Source organism: Rhamphochromis sp. 'chilingali', assembly GCF_963969265.1.
Source record: "Rhamphochromis sp. 'chilingali' genome assembly, chromosome: 4".
NCBI classification, from domain to species: Eukaryota; Metazoa; Chordata; class Actinopteri; order Cichliformes; family Cichlidae; genus Rhamphochromis; species Rhamphochromis sp. 'chilingali'.
The window spans coordinates 10,347,167-10,367,888 of record NC_137948.1 but is presented as its reverse complement, the minus strand read 5'-3'; the positions used below and the strand labels follow the sequence as shown (position 1 = coordinate 10,367,888).

Sequence of the window (20,722 nt, the reverse complement as noted above, 5' to 3'; positions counted from 1 at the left end):
AGCTCTTTGCGTCTTTTAATGTAACTTTAGTATTAGACAGTGTGGTCTGTTCCAATGTTGGGCCTGTTCTGTTTTGTATATAAATGGTTCTAGTTAGGGAACCAGCACTGCTTCAGCTGAAGTCACATGACAACTTTTGTGGTAATTATTTCCCCTCCAGGCAAGATCTTCTCTGCAGACCGTTGGATTATTTTCATGTATCCAGTTATCATCACAGCACACTCATAACGCTTTTGAACATTTTATTTAAACAAAAGATCCCAGCAGAATACAGTCTGTATTCCATGCTGTCACTCATACAGCACGACAGCAGCCAGCTAAGCAGGTGACTCCTGGTTCCACTGACGAGGGTTTTAAAAAAACAAAAACAGAAATCAAGTGAAGCAGTAGAGTTTTTCAAATTTCAAATACTGCAGCCTTACACACAGCTGGACAGAGCTGGTCCACACTGGATAAGAAATTAGTTCAGAAGCAGCAAAATCTGTTAAATTTCTCATACACCCACCTTGTACAGATATCACATACATTCAGTTACTCACACTCACTGACAATAAAACTGCCTTAATGTATAAAAACAAAAGTAAAAATGAAGTCTTTGTTCAGTCCAGCTCTTGGTTTTGGTTGTTACAACAATTCAGTACACAATTGCAAAAAACACACAAAAACCTTTACAGTATTTCATCTGGTTCTTTGTTCGGCTTTAGCAACACATGCTACAAACGGAGCCTCCGATTAAGGTCGATACTGCAGGTGAGCTCATGTCAACGTGTACTTCTGTGTGCTTTTCTTTATGTTGTTTGGACACATGTGGATCGCTTCTTCCTTCACAATACAATCCAGGTACACCGGTCACTATCTGCCAACACTTGCAGAGATGAGCCTGCAGGTGAGAAAAGAGCGGGACTTAACTCTCTCTCTCTCTTTTTCTTTTATTGATACAAAAGATGAAAACTAAAAATAAAATAAAATAAGACGTTTTTAACCCTCTGGAGGCAGGCGTTGCAGATTTGCAACAGTTAAAAACTAACAACCTGATTACCCCACATACATATTTTATGAGTTTTTTTTACTCAGAAGTACCACTGCAGGACTTGGTTGTGCATTAGCAACAAAAAGTTTAATTTGAGCCTGAGGGGGTTAAGGAAGAGAAGTCAAATCTCTATTTCTTTTTCAGTATAAGGAAGAAACATGAGTTTGGATTAAAGCTGCGCAGGGGATCAGTCTTTACTTTTTTCTCAGTTGACTTCTAGTATTAAGCTTAGTAATTTAATAGATGAGGTGGAATGTGATTTCATCATTGGTAACATAAAAACTCATCCCATATACTTAAAAAACAAAGCAATCAATTCATCTTTTCAATCAGTCAGAAACATTAGTCCAAATACACAGGTCCTTAACATCTGAGAAGTCTCATCTTTTAATGTTTTTGATGTGCTTTTGGTCTCTAAACAGGGGGCACAGAAAGCCTATTGCTGTCAAATGCTTGGTCCTAAACACAGAAAGAAAGTGCAGTATTTTTTTGGGACTAGAAAGTCAAAGGCTCTCTTGTTTATTCTGATCTTCTATCTTACAGCTCACTAAGGTCTCATTTCTCCAAAAAGGACTTAACATTTGGCAGTTTTTATTTTTGACAGATTTATTTGGGAGGATTTATGTTCATCTGTTTCTGTGTCTATATACTCACCCTTGTGGAGAGCTTCATTGGTCATGCGGTTGATGTAACGGGAGCTGCTCTCGGGGACAAGCCACTTCATCACCGTGTTCACACAGGACTTCCTGTACGAACTCCAGACGGTCCCGCTGACGGACAGACAAAACCTTTCAATACAACTGAACTAACGAGAAACAGGAGGCAGAGAGAACCTGTGTATGTGGTACAGGCTTGCAGGGCTCACCTTGTCTGACCCTTGACTTCTGTGAGGTCGCCAACACCCACAGTGCGACATACACCCGTGTTGAGGTCCCAGCTAACCTGCAGGTTGGAATGGTATGTGTTTGGCCTGAAAACAATAAGAGCCACTGGGTCAAAAATCCAAGGCGGGTCAAACAGGTGAGGGTCGAGGTGCTTTAGGGTAAAAGAGCAGGCGAAGTACCTGCAGTGCTCCTCGTCAGAGTTGGAGAATGCTAGTAACAGCAGACCAATGTTGATCATCACAATGTTGCTGTCTGGACACACCTGATACATATCAAAAACATGTTACCTACATGCAAAGTGTTCTTCCATGGTTCATGCACTAAATGTATGAAATTAAAATTAAGGAAATCAGAAATTTCCTAGTTGGAGAAAACTAGTGGACTAGAAATTAAAAAAAAAAAAAAAAGCAAAAAATTCATACAATCTACTGAACAGGCTTAAACACTGACTGTGTGTATTTAAGCCTTGCTTTTTTATTTTTAATTTAACCAGAAAGTCCCTTGAGATTAATATCTCTTTTCTTTTTTCAAGGGAAGCATAACCAAGGAAACAAAAGCCTGCAAAAATGATAAAGCTGCATTTTCCATAAACAGACAGCAACACATAATCTAAAATCCACCTCTGGAGCAACAGTTGCACTCTTCAGTTACAGAATCATTTATAAGTTCTTTAAACCCACCAGCAAAACAAAAACATTAACCTTTAGTTCTTGTTGTTATGAAGGTTACTCTGTGACCAAGGTGCAAAATAAGAGAACACTATGCCTCCAAGTTCTGCAAAAATACAAGTATCCTTAAGAGGTCTAAACGAGGGAAAAATCTTAAGTGTAGGTTTGTGACAAATCAGGAAGACTTTACTCCATTTGGCTTTGTTGTTAAAAATATACAAATAATAATAATAATAATAATAATAATGTGTATGTGTTAGTCCCCGTAGGGAAATTACTCCTCTGCATTTAAGTGAAGCAGTGGGCAGCCACCCGGGGAGCAGTGTGTAGGGACGGTACCTTGCTCAGGGGTACCTCAGGGTAGGTGTTCAGTGGGGTCGAACCCACAAGCTTCCTATCGTGGGGCAACCACTCTACCTACTGAGCTATCCCTGCCAATACTAGTCAAACTGTGATGTGTACTGGACAATAAATTAGATGCAAAAGTGAATCTAGACCAGGGGTAGGCAACGCCAGGCCTCGAGTGCCGATGTCCTGCAGGTTTTAAAGCTCACCCTGGTTCAACACACCTGAATCAAATGATTAGTTCATTACCAGCCCCCTGGAGAACTTCAAGACATGTTGAGGAGGTAATTTAGCCATTTGAATCAGCTGTGTTGAATCAAGGACACATCTAAAACCTGCAGGACACCGGCACTCGAGGCCTGGTGTTGCCTACCCCTGGTCTAGACAATGATCTGTAGAGGCAGCAGCATACCAGTAATTAAGTGTAACCATAACTAGGCTCTTTTAGGAACGAAGCATGTGCAAGTGTCTTCCTAACTCCAAAATCAAATTACTACAGGCCATATTACAATAATAAAAAACGAATTTAACCTTCAATTACTTCATTTAGGGCTCAATATGTTCTCTAAAAGTGAGTTTAAGATTCACAAAGGCAGGTATTTTTAGGATGACACTTTTTCAGTTAAGTCCCAAGATATAAATACCAACATGATCTGAGATCAATTACAATTTGGAAAGTAACAAACACACTATTAGAATCAACTTTAAACAATGCAATACACCAGCCTGACTCAGAGGAGAGAAAGCGGAGGACTGTTTAAAACTAGGATTCACATTCTTTAAAAATCAAATCATATTTTAAATGTCGCTGAAATGTACACTTTGAGCTGTGCATAATATTGCTCACACTCAATATCAGATTAGTTGTTTTGCAGGCTGCTGTCTACATGTTGTAGCTGTGTCCCGTCACTAGCAACCAGTATTAAAAAAAAAAGTGGAACAACTAGTCTATGGACTTCTCTTGCTTTTGTTTGCAGTTGCAGATGATGATGTAACATTTTGGAACAAACAGTCACCATACCTTACTAAAACAACCAGCTAGTGGCTGCAGCGTCAGCTGACTGATAAGTTACACAGCTTAGTTTTTAAGACCCAAAGGTTTAATGAGAACTGGTATTTGCAGTCCACGCCGTGATGCAACATGAAAGTACTGTTTTAATACTGTAAGACTTTATAATAAACACAATAAAAACAGTCTGCATATATGACAAGTTTCATAAAAGCTACAGCAACCTTGAGTCAGGTGTAAATTAGACAATGCGAGTGCCCTGAGCTCCGTGTGTGTGTGTGTGTGCGTGTGTGTGTGTGTGTGTGTGTGTGCGCGCTGACCTCTAATATCACAACATCATAGTCACTAAAGGAACAGAACTGTGTGGCCCAGGCAGCATCACTCCTGATCACCTCATTGATTAGATATTCAAAATCCAGAGTCAGCTGCTCAACACAAACACTCTGCAAAACAAAAAGTACAAATTCATGATCAACCACACACACAAAAATACTCTCTACGTGTCCAAACTATCTCAGCTTTGCCTCTCTACCTTTGTCTTCAAAGTGTCTAATTCATGTCCATTCTGGTTACTCAGCCCTGTAACTCCAACATCCCCAGGACAGTTCTTACTTATTCCTGACTGCTACTTCCATACATGTTCTCCATTGACTTTACAGTCACATGCACCAACACCTACCTGTCCATTGTGTGGCCCTGTAACCAGCTGGAGGTTACGTCCTTTCAGATCTGTGACTGTGAAAGGCAGCTGGACTTTATCATCTTCATAACCTAGAAAAACAAATGAGGAAGAAATACCAGTCAGCATCTTTGGATCTGACCGGACACATTCTTTGACTCTGTCTTTTATCATCTCTCACCTCCGGCATTCTGCTCTGCTGCCCCTGGCTGTTGTAAGCGGTAGTGTAGGCGTGAGTAGTTTACATATCCAGGCTCACTGGGGCTGGCTTCCTGGCATGAAGACATAGTTGGAGTGGCTGACGGGGATGAGGAAGAAGAGGCGGGAGACATCACTTGTTCCGATACCTGTGGCAGACTATGGCTAACACCTGAGGTTAATGGTTGTAGTAAATTAGTCCTCTCTTCTACGCTCAACCCTTTACAACCACCCTCCTCTCTCACAGTCTCTGCAATGGTCCCTTTGTCTCCAGTTGACTGTACTGCCTCTTTTACACCACCATCAGACGTTCTCCTCTCCCCCTGGCCTTCACCATCTTTCCCTCCTCCCTGGGCTCGCCTGAAAAGGTCAGCAGCAAACTCCCGGGCTCGCATCGCTGCTTGTGAATGGCTAGGAGATGAGGGGACTGGAGTGGGTCTGCTAGGTGGAAGTCGATGTTCAGGAGATTCTTGAGGTAGTGAGGAAGAAGAGACCAAAGAAGAGGAGGAAAAAGACGTCGAAGCTTGACTTGACAGGGCTGCTCTCTTTGTGTAAAGGATTTGCGATGACTGACCCTGTTTACCTGAAGCAAACAAAGAAAAAGGAATGAAAAAACTAATAATGATAAAATCAGACAGCAAAACATCACTGTGATGGTTTTTTACTCTTGAAGACACAAACATTTTTAGGCCTCTACTCAGTGTAGCACTGTTCCTTCTAATCCTATCTGGAGATAAGAGTGAGTTGCTGTTTAAGGTGTGTCTATGAACAGCCGTGTTTCTGGATATGATCAACATATATGCTCCTACAATTAACAAAGCAAACAAAAAAAGAAGATATTTGTACATGGACACACCATGCACCCATGCATTAAAAAAGCAAAAACAACTGATGTTAACATCCTGACAGCAAAAATAAAATATTCTTTTTAAAGAGAGAGGGGGGGGGGGGGGGGGAGAGAGAGAGAGAGAGAGAGAGAGAGAGAGAGAGATAGCCAGCATGATATGACCCTCTGGTTGCAAAACTTCTGAGTCTTTTCACTGTCACCATCTCGGTGTTTTGCAATGAGATGTGATGAGCAAGGTGCACATCTGAGAAACCGAGCACTACCACACATTCACAGGCTTTTACCCGCTTAGCGACTCAAAAACAGAAAAAAAATCTACAAACTCAACATCACGGTTTATAGAACTTGAAACGTGTGACTCATAACCTACAGTGGGGCAAAAAAGTATTTAGTCAGCCACCGACTGTGCAAGTTCCCCCACTTAAAATGATGACAGAGGTATGACGGGATGAGATCTTGCGTGGAGTCCCAGATCGAGGGAGATTATCAGTGGTCTTGTATGCCTTCCATTTTCTGATGATTGCTCCCACAGTTGATTTTTTCACACCAAGCTGCTTGCCTATTGTAGATTCACTCTTCCCAGTCTGGTGCAGGTCTACAATACTTTTCCTGGTGTCCTTCCAAAGCTCTTTGGTCTTGGCCATGGCGGAGTTTGGAGTCTGACTGTTTGAGGCTGTGGACAGGTGTCTTTTATACAGATGATGAGTTCAAACAGGTGCCATTCATACAGGTAACGAGTGGGGGACAGAAAAGCTTCTTACAGAAGACGTTACAGGTCTGTGAGAGCCAGAGATTTTCCTTGTTTGAGGTGACCAAATACTTATTTTCCACCCTGATTTACGAATAAATTCTTTACAAATCCTACCATGTAAATTCATGGATTTTTTTTTTCCACATTCTGTCTCTCACAGTTGAAGTGTACCTCTGGTGCAAATTACTGACCTCTGTCATCATTTTAAGTGGGGGAACTTGCACAATCGGTGGCTGACTAAATACTTTTTTGCCCCACTGTAAGTGTCTACTGAAGTCACAGATTAGGGGAGATGAGAGCAATTTCCCTATTTGCAATCGTAAGTGATTTTGCAACCAGTGCAAAATCACTTGCCTGCTGGCAAACAGAATGAATGCAGAATTGAGGATCTTCCAACACTGCCTTTCTCTTTTATGCTCAGAAACTGCATCCATTATATTACCAGTCTGTGTATGTGCACAGTCTGCAGAGTCTGGGTGGTCTGAAGTTTTCAGCTGCGTAAACCCTTGTGGACTCATTGATAAGGAAACTCATAATGTGGTGATCTTAAATCCATAAAAATCTTATCTGACGCATTATAAAGAGATGAGAAATGTGGCAATTTTACTATTTGTGTGTGTCTTACCTGGGCAGAGTGAGATGCCACAGGCTACAAGAGAGTAGCTAGTGTTTAACAGAATGACCTGGTCCTTCTTAAGCTGGAAAGCTGGCTGAAAAGTGGGGAACGGATATACCACCTGGTACCTGCTGTTGAGCACATATCCGTGTTCAAGACACTCACCACTTCCTGTGGAAAAAAAGTGATGTCTGATGAGAGTGAGAGAGGAAAACGTAATGAGAGTGGTGAAGTAGTAGCTCTGTATGTGTTTTTGTTAACCTGTGCGTATAGTAGTGACTGAAGGAACAGGACAGCACTGAGCACAAGGTTTAGGAGGTGGCATGGAGGCGATGGTGATGTAGATGTCTCTATTGTTCTCATCACTCATCATTAGATTCATCAGGACTGAATTGGAGCTGCGTGTACTTAGCAGAAACATACACACCAACACATAATTTAGCCATCACTACCTGTGGCTTGCAATAAGGTTATTTTTGCCATTCATAAAAATAATTATCATTCCTTACTTGAAGCCGAAGATGACAATTTTGGAGTGATCATTTGGCCACTCACATACTGTAAGGTACAGGTCACTGTAGATTTCCTCTCCTGCAAACAGTCGCACATGATGGACCTAAAGAGAAACCAAAGGAGTTAAAGAAAATAAAAATAAATTCTACAATTATATTTATATATTACAATTAGATTTTTTTTTTACCTGCTTGAGTCTGCTGTGCAGGTTAAACTCCCACCAATAAAGATGATAAGTATAGAAAGAGAAATCATCATCTTCTCCACAATCACTGGTGTAAGACAGAACGTAGCGTCCACATTTGGTGAAGCCAAGAAAGATGTGCCTGAAAACAAAAAGATAAAGTACTGGATGCTCCACAATGAACAATACAAAATAACAACAATTACCCACCAGACATCCTCAGAATCTGCTAATTCCTTTTTTTAAAAATACAGTAATGTTATCATATTCAAAGAACATATGGAAAATTTTATTTTCATACTATGAATATTTTCTGAGTACCAGGTACTGAAAGTACACCAGAGGCGGGTGGAAACTTGGTGCTTTTAACAAATTTTTTCCAGCATCTTTGAACCCTCATAACTTCAAGAGACAGCCATGTGTCACAAGTGTCAACAGCTCTGATTCAGTCACCAATAATCCCAGTCTATTTGAGATGCAGCCAGTGTGGTATACATGCATGTAATGAAGCATACTGTGCCAGTCAAGGTTCTTTAATCACAGTAAAACAATGCAGTAAACACATACGTACCCTGCTCTGAGGAACTCCTCGCTTACGATGTTCTTCAATGGTACACACACTCGAGGTGGCAGCTTCCTGAACAGGCGCTGAGAAAACTGCCCTGACAGCTGCAGGAAAGAAACCACAGTGGAGGTAGATATAGCTAATTAGCACACGGTGTAACATAAAGCCCAAAATACTTTGCAATTTTGCTGTGCTTCATCTTCGTGTAATGCCCAGCACAGTAAGACGACACGAACAGTACATGAATTACGCTTGATGCACAAAGACTGCCATTAAATCTGAGGTGTGCTGCCGCGGTTGAATAAACGCTAAAGCTGACTGGTAAAGTTAAAACTCAGATCAAATAGACCTTTACAAATGTGGCTTAAGTGGCTAGCACTTTAACACGGTTCGGTTGCATTAAAATGTGTATGGGCCATCTGCAAACCAACTTGGGAAGTAAAATGGATAAATATCATAACATAGAGCAGGGAAGCTGCATTGTTTTACAGTTTGGAGCATTAGCCACCTGCCAGCCGTTGGCTGTTATTAAGTTAGCCGCGGTGCTAGTTAGCAGCTAGCTCCTAGCTGGCCTCAGAAGCTCCTGAAACCGTAGAGGCCTTCTCTTTGACGGCTCATTCTAAACCTTTCTCTTCAGGTCCTGCTGATGCATGCCTACCTTTCCGCGCATAAGAAGCTTCACGACATGGTCTTTGTGTTTTCTTTGGCTTTTCTGTTTGCTGTCGTCCTTTTCAGATTTCGAGCTGGGCGCCATCTCCCCCTGAACTGTTCCCAGTTGCCCGTCAGAGGCCCGTCCCGATTGGCTCACAGGCTGCACGGGGCGGCCCTCATTCGCCAGTACTCGCATCCATCAAAACCCCAAACAAAAGTAAGGCACGACAAGGGGAACATCCCGAGGGAAGCAACCACAAAGGAAGACATGCATGCGTTTGTTTGTTTTTTGACGTGCCTAGGATTTTAGTTACAAATAGGCAGGTGTGAAAATTCTTCTTAGTGATCTGATATAAAAAATAACCTGGGAAAATTTGTCAAGACATTAAGAATGAGATGAGATATACGAAGATGTTTAGTGAGATTGTGACGTCCACTTGGATTTTTTTATTTTCATTTATCTGATCTTATCTTACTTGTCAGGGGTAATATTTTGTATCCCCTACAATACTATTAAAGAGGCTATAGTTTTTATCTCAGTGTTGAAAACTTTCAAATATGAATAAAAAACATTAAACTTGAAAGAATAACTTTAATTTTAGGCATATTAGCTAATGTGGCATTACAAACAGCACAGGGGATTATCACACAAGACTGGTAATTGAATGTTTTTATTTAAGTATTTAAAAACAAGCTGTAAAAAACAAAACAAACAAAAAGAAAAAAAAAATAAATCAGCATACAATAAGAGAACTTACTGGAAAAGAGACTATTCTTTTCATTGTAAAGATGTAGAAATGAAACCAAGGGCAGTCAAGCACACAAACACATACATGCACAAAGAACCAGCCTACATAACTGCAGGACAGTTAGTGCCTTATTACAGCCAACTTACACACGGTCTTCTGTTCAGTAGCATACACTGTATACAGACACACAAGACTTGCCCCTTGAGGAAAATCACAGAGAATGTAATTAAAAATAAGAAATTATGACAGCAGGGAGAAGTTCACCTGCAACTTAAACACTGGAATCTTTTTTTGTAAAAAAAACTGAAGTTTAAAAAAGTACCAAGAAGAAGAAGAAGAAGAAGAAGAAGAAAAAAGACCAACAACTTCTGCCATACAAACATAATTTTTTGAATATATTCAAAATACTGCTAGACAGTTTTTACCTTCAGCAAACAGAAGGGGAAAACTACTGACATGTGAGTCATTGTTGAGATGCTGTTGTGCTAGCTTGCAAGAAAAGATGCTTATTATTTCACATTTAAGAAAAAAATTCCAAACCATCTGATGTATTACAAGGTGAAGGTGAGGTGAAGGGGTAAGTTAGTGCTTTTTTTCAATACATCTGCAAAACGCATTCCCTTTTGAATTTCATTAAAAAAAAATTAAACAAACAGGAAGGTTTGAATACAAAATGTCTGAGAGGATGAGTTAACCACAGGCTTATTGTCCTATTAAAGCCCAAAAAAAACTGGGAATTTAAAAAAAAAAAAAACAAACAAAAAAAACCAAGCCCGGAGATTCAACACATCTGCCCAACAGAACACGTCACACGTTTACTGGGCCTGAAAAGAAGAGAAAAGATGTCATAGAGAAGCACTGATCTAGTCACACTAATAAAAGACAAAAATGTTCTTACAATCAAAATCAACAGTTGATGTAGTCGATTTCCTGGTATTAACTTTTTTTAAAAAAGGCTTTTTCTGTTTTTTTCAACCATTTTCTTTTAGTATTAAGTTTTACCATATTTTCTAGTTCTTCTCAAATTCAGTTGATATACCCTTATGGTACTAAAGAGTCATTTTAAATTTTGATTTATAAATGTTTATTTGCTTTGTTCCATCTTCTTGTCAGTTATCTGTAAAATACTTTGAACTGAAGGTAACTTGCATGAAAGGTGCCAAATAAATAATTCAACGTAAATGCCATTTCCATCTTTAGACAGAAGAATATGGAAACTACTGATGTGGTTGATTTAAGCTACTGGTTGAGAAGCTTAACCCAAGATAAAACATCCCTGGTTCATATAAAAAAAATCCTACGTGTAATTGAGCTTAACTTCATCGGTGAACTCATACCTGTGATGGTTGGAAACATCATTGCTGGCCTTTTGACCAACCCACTTTGACATAGATGCATATACATTTTTGCATGTTACCATTCCAACTGAACTACAAATCACATATATCCAGATCTTGCTTTTTACTCCATCTTTACACAAGGCGGTGTCCATTTGTTACCCTGCTTCCAGAACAGTTTTGTAGCCTACCATAATGTTATCTCATAGCTGTGAGGATCACTATTATCCATTTTTACAGAATTCTATACACAAAATTTGGGGAATTATTCCCAAATTAATTCTTTTTTCATTAATTAAATATATAGCCAATTAATTAGTTTAGTTTACCCCCTTCCAAGCAGCCATGAGGTCAGTTTTAAACATCAGCCATACCTGTTGTCCCTGCTGTGGAGCAGCTGCTTGTCCAGGAGCCTGGCCTGTCTGTCCATAGTAGGCAGCCTGCTGTCTGTAGTACTCAGCCCAGGCTGCACTGTAGTCCTGCTGGCCACCAGGTGCAGCTCCTCCTGCTGCAGCTGCTGTGGGGGCTGCTGCTGTGCCTGGAGCAGCTGCTGCCCCTCCTGCTGGCTGAGCTGGAAAAGAAAAACAAGTGCAAACATACATTATATATGTACAGTTACATGCTACAAGCACATATGGATGAATGAATAATATATTAGCATTAAAGTCACTTGTGAGATGGCAGCACATTTGACGGTTGTGACTTTTTAAATTCTTTAAGAATTAAATATTTGAAGTTGTTAAAGGCTGTCAGTTACAGACTTAATAAACATTATTTACTCAAAATTAGTTCCAACTTACTCATGCCCATCTTCTTATAATACTCTTCCCAAGCCTTGGTGTAGTCTGGCTGACCCCCAGCAGTCTGGGCTGCCGGGCTCTGGTCCCCTGGTGCTGCTGCTGCTGCAGGAGCTCCTGGATTCTGAGCTGGCATTGTCCCCCCTGGCTGCTGCCCGTAATATTGTGCATAGTAGGCTGCCCATGCTGCATTTGGGTCTGCTGCAGCCTTATCTAATTGGGAAAGATGAAATTGAGTTGAGGAATAAATAATCAAGTACTGAAACAAACAAAAGAGAAATAAAGGACTTACTGGGGTCATATGGATTTGGGGCTTGCCACTGCTGATAGGCATTTCCCCAACCCTGAGAATACTGGGCACCACCTGGTGCAGCTCCACTGCAGAGAGACGGGACAGTTAAAGCATAAACCACCTACTTATATGAGTTAACCCTGAAAGAAAACACACTGGCACAACTATTTACACACTGTACTTACTGAGGAGCTCCACCAGGAGGCCCTGCATTATAAGGGTTCGGATTATAGGGACCCATTGGACCAGGTGGCCCTCCTGGACCAGGACCACCACCCACAGGACACAATGGGGCCTGGAAAAACAGGGAATAAAAATCATTATACCAATAACTTCAGACTGCATGGGATCTTTAGGCAGCTGCTTAAAGTCATTCTCTGCTTTGTAAGTAATGTGAACCTACCTCAATCTTCTCTTCTATAAGCTGCTTTGCATGATCAATCTGTTGTGGAGACCCTCTGATGGTGAACAGTTTGAAATTCGGGTCACCGTTTGGAGGTGGCTGACGAGATATCTCCACAAATGCACCAGTTTGCTGGTTGATGGACTTGACATTCTCTCCTCCTCTGCCAATAACAAGCCCACATTTGTGAGCAGGGATGGAGAAAGTCATCTCACCTCCTGGTGGACCCCAGTTCCCTTGGCCTCTACCCTGCCCTCGGCCACCAGGTGGCATACCAGCACCAGGACCCGGTGGACCCTGTGAAAGAAACATGCCACATTCTTTTTAATTAACACAAAATTCAACATTAAAATTTCTTAAAGAGGCCCTTAATAAACATGTGTAACATTTCAAATAATGAGGTCAGTGTTTATAACAGTTATCCCTGGGTGCCAAAAGTTCAGGCTGAAGACTGACTTAATGGTCATCTCAGCCACACAGCTTTGGCCCCACCCACTTTGTGTTTGCACCTTCTCTGTTTAATGGCTAGCCTATCTAGAGAGGAAAAGAGGAGCTAAAATGATCTGTTTCATACACATAACCTGAGGGTCTGCATAAACACCCAGTATGCAATAAATAAGGATTATTTGGAATCATGCAAAGCTACTCTAGCATAATCCAAGAAGAAAAAATATGGAGTTTAAATTGAGCATTTTAAATTACATCCCCTGCCCGTCTCTTCAGCGTGTACTTACCCCTTGCCCACCCTCCTCTCTGGCACGGATGCTCTGTAGCAGGTCAGTGATGATCGAGGCAGCGTGCTGACACTGGTCTGGTGGACCCATAATATAAGCAATCTTTTCAGGACCTGTACCATCATCTGTAAAGAGTAGGAAAATGACAGTTGGGTTTATTGATGAGAGTCCACACTGAGACAAAAACAAACAAACAAAAATTTCTAGCCACCAATACTGAGTAGATGTATGTATGGTATAAATGTGAACATCCTAGGTGACTTCCTTCTCAGTTATCACACCCACAAGACTTTCAGAAAATTTGAGCTCTGACCTTGACCTCAAGGTCAAAGTCACGATTCAAATTCATCCAAGATTTGTAGCAGATGCACCTATGGTATGAATTTCAAAACTATGTCATCTCATTTTCGAGTTATCGTATTCCCAAACTTGGGTGTCCACGTCGCCCACCTCCCCAGTGGGGTGAAGATATTTTTCAATTTTATTACATGCAGTGAAAGTAGAGTGAGAGTGTACCTGGTTTAAACTGTATTTTCACGCCAGCATCACTCTGGATCTTCTTGATCATCTCTCCACTGCGACCAATCACAACTCCCACAGAGTGCCGCGGGACAGCTATCTGTAACATTAAATAAACACTTAACCATTCAGAGTTGATGTGTCTCACTGTGCTGGTCGAATTCAAACACACTGTCTTTACTCACTTCTATGCCCCCTCCTCCCATCCTTGATCCATATTCGTTCCTCTCTCCAAAACCCTGATGTTCTCTCTCTCGTAGGATCTCATTAACCATCTCCTTAGCTTGCTAGAAAGGCAACACAATGAAAAATTTTAACCAACAGCAGCTTAACATATTTCCCGCACAAATGAAACCACTCAACCCAAAACGGTACCTGGACTTTGTATGGGTCTCCAATGATACGAAGAGGTTTATCTATGTTGGGTGGCTGCGACGCATCTTGGATAAGAATCATTTTGACTCCAGCTCGCTCCTAAGAATTAAGGAAGAGGTATATTACAGACACATGGCAGACTAACCAAACTTCGGCACATCAGACTGTCCATTTGTTGCACTTGGATTTCGTACTATGTGATATGTCAGGTGTTATTTGTAATAATAATTTTTTTCCAAATATTTTTATGCTTTAATTTCTACAGCTCCCTCATCTTGGAATTAAAAACAACCTTCAGGAGATTGTCTAAATGTTTAAAGTCACTTTATATGACCTTGAGTTACCTCAGGTTCTAAATGTTACTCCTGATAATTAAGGCCTTTCTTGGCACAAATCAAAACAATTAACTGTTCTGCTGTTTTAGTTTTCCCCAGCTTCAAGTTTGCAACTTTGATTGTTACTTTAATTATATACTTAATTTTGTGCATTTTATGCGCACATTTGTTTGCGTTACTAGTTTATGCAACTACTGATCTCTGCACTCTTACAAAAGCAGTGTTGCTGGCTATCTTTTCCTGGTTAAATAAATAATCATCACCATCTGTATAACTGAATGCTGCATGTGTCACCTGCAGTTGTTTGATAGTCTCTCCTCCTTTGCCAATAATAAGGCCAGCCTTTCCAGCAGGGATTATCATCTCTTGCATGGAACTTGACTGACCATTGGTTGACTCGTGACCTCTGGACACAATGTCATCTAGAATCGCCCTGGCTCTCCTGCAAGCAAATTCATATCAAGGTCATGAAATGATTGAAGAACACAAGGTTAATGTGGCACAGACGCAACCTAGTTAACATTTCACACCATTACTGCAGAAAGTCCAAGCAACTTTTACAGCACACAGTATGGCATTGCCTCAGAAAGCTGCAAGGATTTGAACAGGTAACCCTGCCAAATGTTTATAATAAGGACTATCTCCCAATGTGACTGTAGGTACGACCTAGGACCAACCAACAGGAATGCTGCATGAAATAACACGCTGATCCAAAAAAAATAAAAATAAATCATGATTGCCTCAAGGAGGACAAAGAATGGGAACAAGCTACAGCAGTCACAGCCCATGATTCAATATTTTTTAAATCACCATGCAGCCAACCTGTCTTGTTGTCCTAGACAAGTTTCATTAGATCTATGTTGCACAGAGTGCCTTAGAACTGATAAAGCTTCTGACATCTTATAGTATCCAAGCGATTACACAGCCACGATTACACAACATGTCCAAATCCCTGAGAGCACGCCAACTTCCTCCAGTCACCTAAAGATTCATGGCATACATACAATAGCAAACAAACAATGATTAGTTTAAGGACCATATTTATGGTTTAAGCTTAATATAGGACACAGACAACACAGAGTCATGTCTTAGAGGCCAAACTCATCCCAATAGTGCAAACCACTGAAACTTAACAAGTACACAGGAAATAAAGATTTCACACAATCTAAAGCTGTACCAGGAGGTTTGTCTATCATTTAACTAGGCTGGCCATCAATCTCGTTACCATTTCTCCCTACAGATATTAATAATGAAATAAAATTTACCACAAACCAAACTTCTTGACAGCTTTTCCCAATATTTAAAAGACTTAAAGGACCAACTTACTGTATGGCATCGGGTGATCCTGTGAGGGAAATGCTTCTTTCTGGCAGACCAACACTGTCTGTGGATTGATATGATAACAATTATAAATCAAAAGGGACGATGGTATATCGATGAGGCACCGTTTACTTAACTAATCACAGCTCACCGTGTGCAATTTGGACTTTGCAGCCAGATTCTTGCTGAATTTTGTTAATCTGTTCGCCTCCTCGCCCAATGACTTTAAGGAAAACAGAAGAATGTTGAGTTTAGTCTGAACATGTGTAACATAGCAACACGGGAATAATTTGTACAGTTTATGAAGGGTTTGTCTACTCACTGAGCCCAACCATGCTATCAGGCACTCTGCACTCTTCTGTCATTGTGGAGGGCCTTACACTGCAGACACATGATCGTGAATAAATAATGACATACAGTGTTTCAACAATAAACAGCAAAAGGTGTTTACATAAAGAAAAATAAAAGTCAAACCTTTGCTGGGACAGAGCAGCTAGCTGAGCTCCAATAGCTGTAAGAGATTCAAAACTGGTGAGCAGGTGGAAACTGAGCAAAAAGGAGTTATTGTAACTAGAGAATTGTTTAACGTACACATTGCAGAATCTCTTTCACTCTGTGATGCTACCTTCTTGGCATCGGGTTCATCTGGAAACAAAAATAATAGTAAGCCTTCAAAGTGGAGTAAAGGAAACTGTAGACAGAGTCCAAGTTTGATCAGATTTTCTACCTCCTTCTTCCAGGGATCGTTTCTGTGATGTGAACGGGTAGCTCTCGGCTCCTCCGTTGTTTGTCGGGGACACACCGTCGCCACCAATTTTAGCTGCAATCTGGAAAGAGGTGAATACTGGATTAAACCAGAAACCTTTGCAAAGACACCATTAAGACATCTGAAATGTGTCTATTTTGGTAAGAAATCTTTGACATTGCTTGGAGCTTTCAGACATGTTCAGCTCATGTCATATAAATAAAAGATCTTCACATTTAAAACTGCAAATCAACAGACACATGAATATATGTTTAATTATGAGGAGATAATGTAGTGCTAATAAATGATGCTCCCACGGCATTCAGGGGTTTGGGTTGTTTGTTACAAAGAAAGAGTAGAAATTTTGAGAGATGTGAGCATGTGCCAGGTTGGGAAGAATAAACTAATGATAATATTGCAGTGCATTGAATCCCTACAAAACTGATCATCATTCTCTTAATATTATATATAATTGACTACAGATTTGTATCAGACTTTTCATTAACCCTTCACTGCATAGTGCTGATATGGACACTGTCTTGTTTAAGAATTGCTGGTACAAATGATTTAGTTATCATTTTAACTCTGGTTATTCTTACAGTCCAAAACAATGTTTAGTTCTGCTCCACATTATAAATTAAAAAGATGTGATCCCCAGGTCTTTTAATGTCCCTTTTGTATCACAGAAAAATGGTTTAAAAAAAAGCTTTCATGTGTCAAGTGGCTTCTGTTTGGAATAAATTATCTTTAAATGTCCATTTTATCACTGTTTTAAACAAGCTTTGTTTTTGACTTATTATGTTTTCAGTAAGTCTATTCGTTTCTATTTCTATGTCTATTCAGTATGTTCATTTATTTCTTCTCTAACTGAATAACTTAATAGGTTCGTTTTGTATGATGGTGTAGTTTAATTTGCTTTTTATTATTGGTTATTGTTGGTTCGCCTTTGTTGTGTTATGCATTATAATAAATATCTTACCACTTGTTGTATAAATGTTTGTTCTGACTCCCTGGGCTTATCCACATATAATTGATCAAATATTAAGTACTTATTATAATATTAGAAGCCACTTTGAAACATGAGCCATTGTGACTGTGCCCCAAATTAATGGAAGCACGACAGTCAGACAACCCGACACTAATTTAAATCTAATAAATCAAAGAAACTATAATCCAATGCTAGCAGTCCCTTCAAGTATCACAAATAACCTTAAACGATCTTAATTTATCAAAAAATATTAATTTAATATATCTATATTCAACATCTCAAAATATAACTATCACCAGATAAAATATACGATGTGTTTTTTTATTTTGTTGAAATAAACAACTATACTTGTTAATGAAAATAGCCATTAGCTGAAAAATAACCCTTTACAGTGAAAAAAAGTAAACGATGGCTCCTGAACTCTTTTCAGTCAATGGTCTACATGAAACAAAACAGCCATAATGCTATAATACAGTTACCTAATAAATGCCTCATAAATGAATGGAGATGATCCCCATATAACAGCTAACCGTTAACTAACGGGTAATAAGTAAATGTTGCTTACTTAGCCCAAGTTCACTAAATTTACCTCAAGGATCGCGGTAGGGACAAACATTTCATTTATGTAACAGAGCCATGCTAACACACACAATTCAATTGCCTCGATCTGAACAGAAAGTAGGGCAAATGAATGGCTTTGCTATTAGCTAGTGTGCTACCTCGCTAACTAAAGCTAACGTTACTGGTCGTTATGCTAGCTGCGGTTTCAGAGCAGCTAATTAGCTCGCCGGCTGACTCCTCTCGTAGTCGAGCGCTTGGATTACCTGTCTGGCTCGCTGAACGGCATCTGCGAAAGCGTCGTTTTTCATTCCTGCTCCGACTCCATTTGATGGCAGAGAGCTGTAATCAGACATGCTGCTCCCAGAGGGCTAACACAAACACGCGCGCGCGCGCACACACACACACACACACAGGGGGGGCAGGCAGGCTGGACGGCTTTGGCCGGGTCGAGCTGCGCAGAAGCGGGAAGGTTAACAGGAGCGTACAGGGAGACACCGTGTGTGAGATCTCCTACCACGCCGGCAAACTTCCCTGCTTGAAATAACCAATCAATGCATGTTCGACCCCGGGTTTTCTTCTTCCTCTTCCTTGTACCTTTGAGGGTTAAATTGTTAAAAATTTCAAACACAATAAAAAAATGTCGCCTCCATCTGGACTGGAGCGTAGTTGCACTGAAATTGCACAGAAACCGATGTCTAGTCATCTCAGTGGTTTTTCTTTCAATGTGTTCAAGTAATTGTATTATGGTAGGCTTTTTAACTGTATTTTTTAGCTTAATAACATTATATCACATATGTAATTTCCTTATGTAGAGATACACCATGAAGACATTGCAATGGATGCTTAAATTCATGTTTATGTAATTGCTGATACAGACAGTGTTTGCGAGTAACGGAATACATGTACCGGCGTTACGTATTTAAAATGCAAAATATGAGTAACTGTATTCCGTTACAGTAACCTTTTAAAAGGGTGGTATTCAGAATACAGTTACTTTTAAAAAAAAATGGATTACACGGTGGTCTTTTCCTGTTTCACATGTTAGGCTATGACATCTCTATTTTTGGTAATTCCACGCCAGGGAAACCCAAACAAAACACGCATTAAGAGGCTCTAATGTCTGCATCTCAATCTCGCGGCCCATGTCACCCCTACTTGCGGCCGCATAATCACGTGAATAAATATTTTTAAAAAGTTATTCACAAAAATGATTTAATATGAAGGCAATAGGCAGAGTGTTACAGGCATAGCCCTAAATAATGTAGCCTGATGGGCAGTGTAGTGCGTGCTGCAGGGAGAATGGACTGCCATACCCGTGCGTGTGTGAGCGCGAGGAAGGGAGAGAAAAACTGAAGTGGAAAGTCAGAGTTGTCACCGAGCAGAATCGGGAGATGGAAGCATGTAAATGTAATAATAACCACTGCAGCCAAAAAGAGTGCCTGACGAGCCCAGTTGTAAGTAAGCTGTTAAGACTCGACTGTACACTGTGTTCTGTTTTCCTTCGAAGCAACCTTTCAACGCCTCTCTCTGTCTCGCTAGCAAAGTTGACCCAGACAAGTTAAGGGTAGCTAGTTTTCGGCTACAAGCCCGCCAGAAGTCTCTTTACGACGGCTCGGAGCCGCAAACCTGTTTTATATACACGTGAATAGTTTTCAGAGATCGCTGCAAAAAGTGCAGCCTTACCTAATGTCCACCCTGTTACTCATTTTATATTAAGATTTAAAAATCTAGTTGGTATTGGTATGGTGAGTAACCTTCAGTAATAGTAATAAATCACACAGCAATAGTACATTCATGTAGTTGTAAAAAGCATGATAATATATTAAGTAATCCAAAGTATTCAGAATACATTATACCCTTTGGCTCTGGTCCTGACAACCAGTAGCGGTTTTTAATACGGGCGGTTGCCCGGGGCGGCATCGTTACATACAGCATACATACCGCTACATACAGTCCAGTATATAGAGAGACGAGACGACGAGACTCCAGTTACAGCAGTGCAAGTAAACAAACAATAAATATAAGAAGAGTAAAAAAGTAAATATACACTTTACAACTAGGGATAAAGGGACCAATAACAATTTAAAATTTATAGTTTGATGATTTAAAGTCTCACACACAACCTGTCGAAAGGGCAGGCGGCCGGCTGCTTCCAGAGCACATTTCATTCATAATGTTGTCAGTCCAAGCCCATTATGTATTCATGATTTGAATCCTGGGTTGTGCGAAATCCCAGACATAAACCCTAGACAAAGTGAATCTGTGAACTAAGGTGTAGGTCTATTAGGTTATGTTGTGGTGATGCTCGGGTTGGGGAATGGGTGTTCGTACTGGAGTGCAAAATTAAAACCAAGATGGACAAGAAAAGTTCAAAGCCATCAAGTCCTCAGCTTAGAAAAAATAGAAAAGAAGAGGAGGAGAAACAAGCAAAAGATACAGGTAAGCAGATGTGTCATTGGATAATGGCAGGACATGTAGCCTGAAACTATCAGAATCAGAATACTTTATTAACCCCTAAGGAAATGATGTGGGTTACAGTTGCTCCAAGAAGAAATGGTAAAAAAAAAAAAAAAGCAACAGTAACAGACTAAACTCCAAACATACATCTGTCATGACTTTAAAAAATA

General features: G+C 40.2%; 2 protein-coding genes across 2 annotated transcripts; both read right to left on the bottom strand.

Annotated features, from left to right (window-relative positions):
* Nucleotides 1-227: 227 nt before the first annotated feature.
* dcaf15 (DDB1 and CUL4 associated factor 15) lies at nucleotides 228-9,153 on the bottom strand. The gene is made up of 13 exons (XM_080880399.1): nucleotides 8,948-9,153; nucleotides 8,296-8,393; nucleotides 7,728-7,866; nucleotides 7,537-7,643; nucleotides 7,289-7,434; nucleotides 7,037-7,198; nucleotides 4,797-5,396; nucleotides 4,616-4,707; nucleotides 4,257-4,379; nucleotides 2,094-2,176; nucleotides 1,896-2,000; nucleotides 1,685-1,800; nucleotides 228-880 (listed from the first exon to the last, which is right to left on the bottom strand). The coding sequence occupies exons 1-13, from the start codon at nucleotides 9,134-9,136 to the stop codon at nucleotides 825-827; spliced, it is 2,016 nt and encodes a 671-aa protein (XP_080736525.1). The 5' UTR covers nucleotides 9,137-9,153; the 3' UTR covers nucleotides 228-824.
* A 365-nt stretch (nucleotides 9,154-9,518) lies between these two features.
* khsrp (KH-type splicing regulatory protein) lies at nucleotides 9,519-18,669 on the bottom strand. The gene is made up of 18 exons (XM_080880280.1): nucleotides 18,359-18,669; nucleotides 16,529-16,628; nucleotides 16,393-16,446; nucleotides 16,276-16,312; nucleotides 16,124-16,182; nucleotides 15,953-16,024; nucleotides 15,808-15,865; nucleotides 14,776-14,923; nucleotides 14,147-14,245; nucleotides 13,957-14,058; nucleotides 13,769-13,871; nucleotides 13,253-13,377; nucleotides 12,519-12,815; nucleotides 12,301-12,410; nucleotides 12,116-12,201; nucleotides 11,827-12,036; nucleotides 11,401-11,597; nucleotides 9,519-10,513 (listed from the first exon to the last, which is right to left on the bottom strand). The coding sequence occupies exons 1-18, from the start codon at nucleotides 18,446-18,448 to the stop codon at nucleotides 10,505-10,507; spliced, it is 1,956 nt and encodes a 651-aa protein (XP_080736406.1). The 5' UTR covers nucleotides 18,449-18,669; the 3' UTR covers nucleotides 9,519-10,504.
* Nucleotides 18,670-20,722: the final 2,053 nt, after the last annotated feature.

Bases quoted from the DNA above. Each gene is read 5' to 3' on its own strand.
- dcaf15 (XM_080880399.1), bottom strand. From the start codon at position 9,136: ATGCGAGTACTGGCGAATGAGGGCCGCCCCGTGCAGCCTGTGAGCCAA. The intron at 7,435-7,536 runs GTAAGGAATGAT...GTTTCTGCTAAG, and splicing joins ATTGTCATCTTCGGCTTCAA to TACACGCAGCTCCAATTCAG. The intron at 1,801-1,895 runs GTGAGCCCTGCA...TCTGTCCGTCAG, and splicing joins GAAGTCAAGGGTCAGACAAG to CGGGACCGTCTGGAGTTCGT.
- khsrp (XM_080880280.1), bottom strand. From the start codon at position 18,448: ATGTCTGATTACAGCTCTCTGCCATCAAATGGAGTCGGAGCAGGAATG. The intron at 12,816-13,252 runs GTAAGTACACGC...TTTCTTTCACAG, and splicing joins GAGAGGAGGGTGGGCAAGGG to GGTCCACCGGGTCCTGGTGC. The intron at 11,598-11,826 runs GTAAGTTGGAAC...TTTCTTTTCCAG, and splicing joins TTATAAGAAGATGGGCATGA to CTCAGCCAGCAGGAGGGGCA.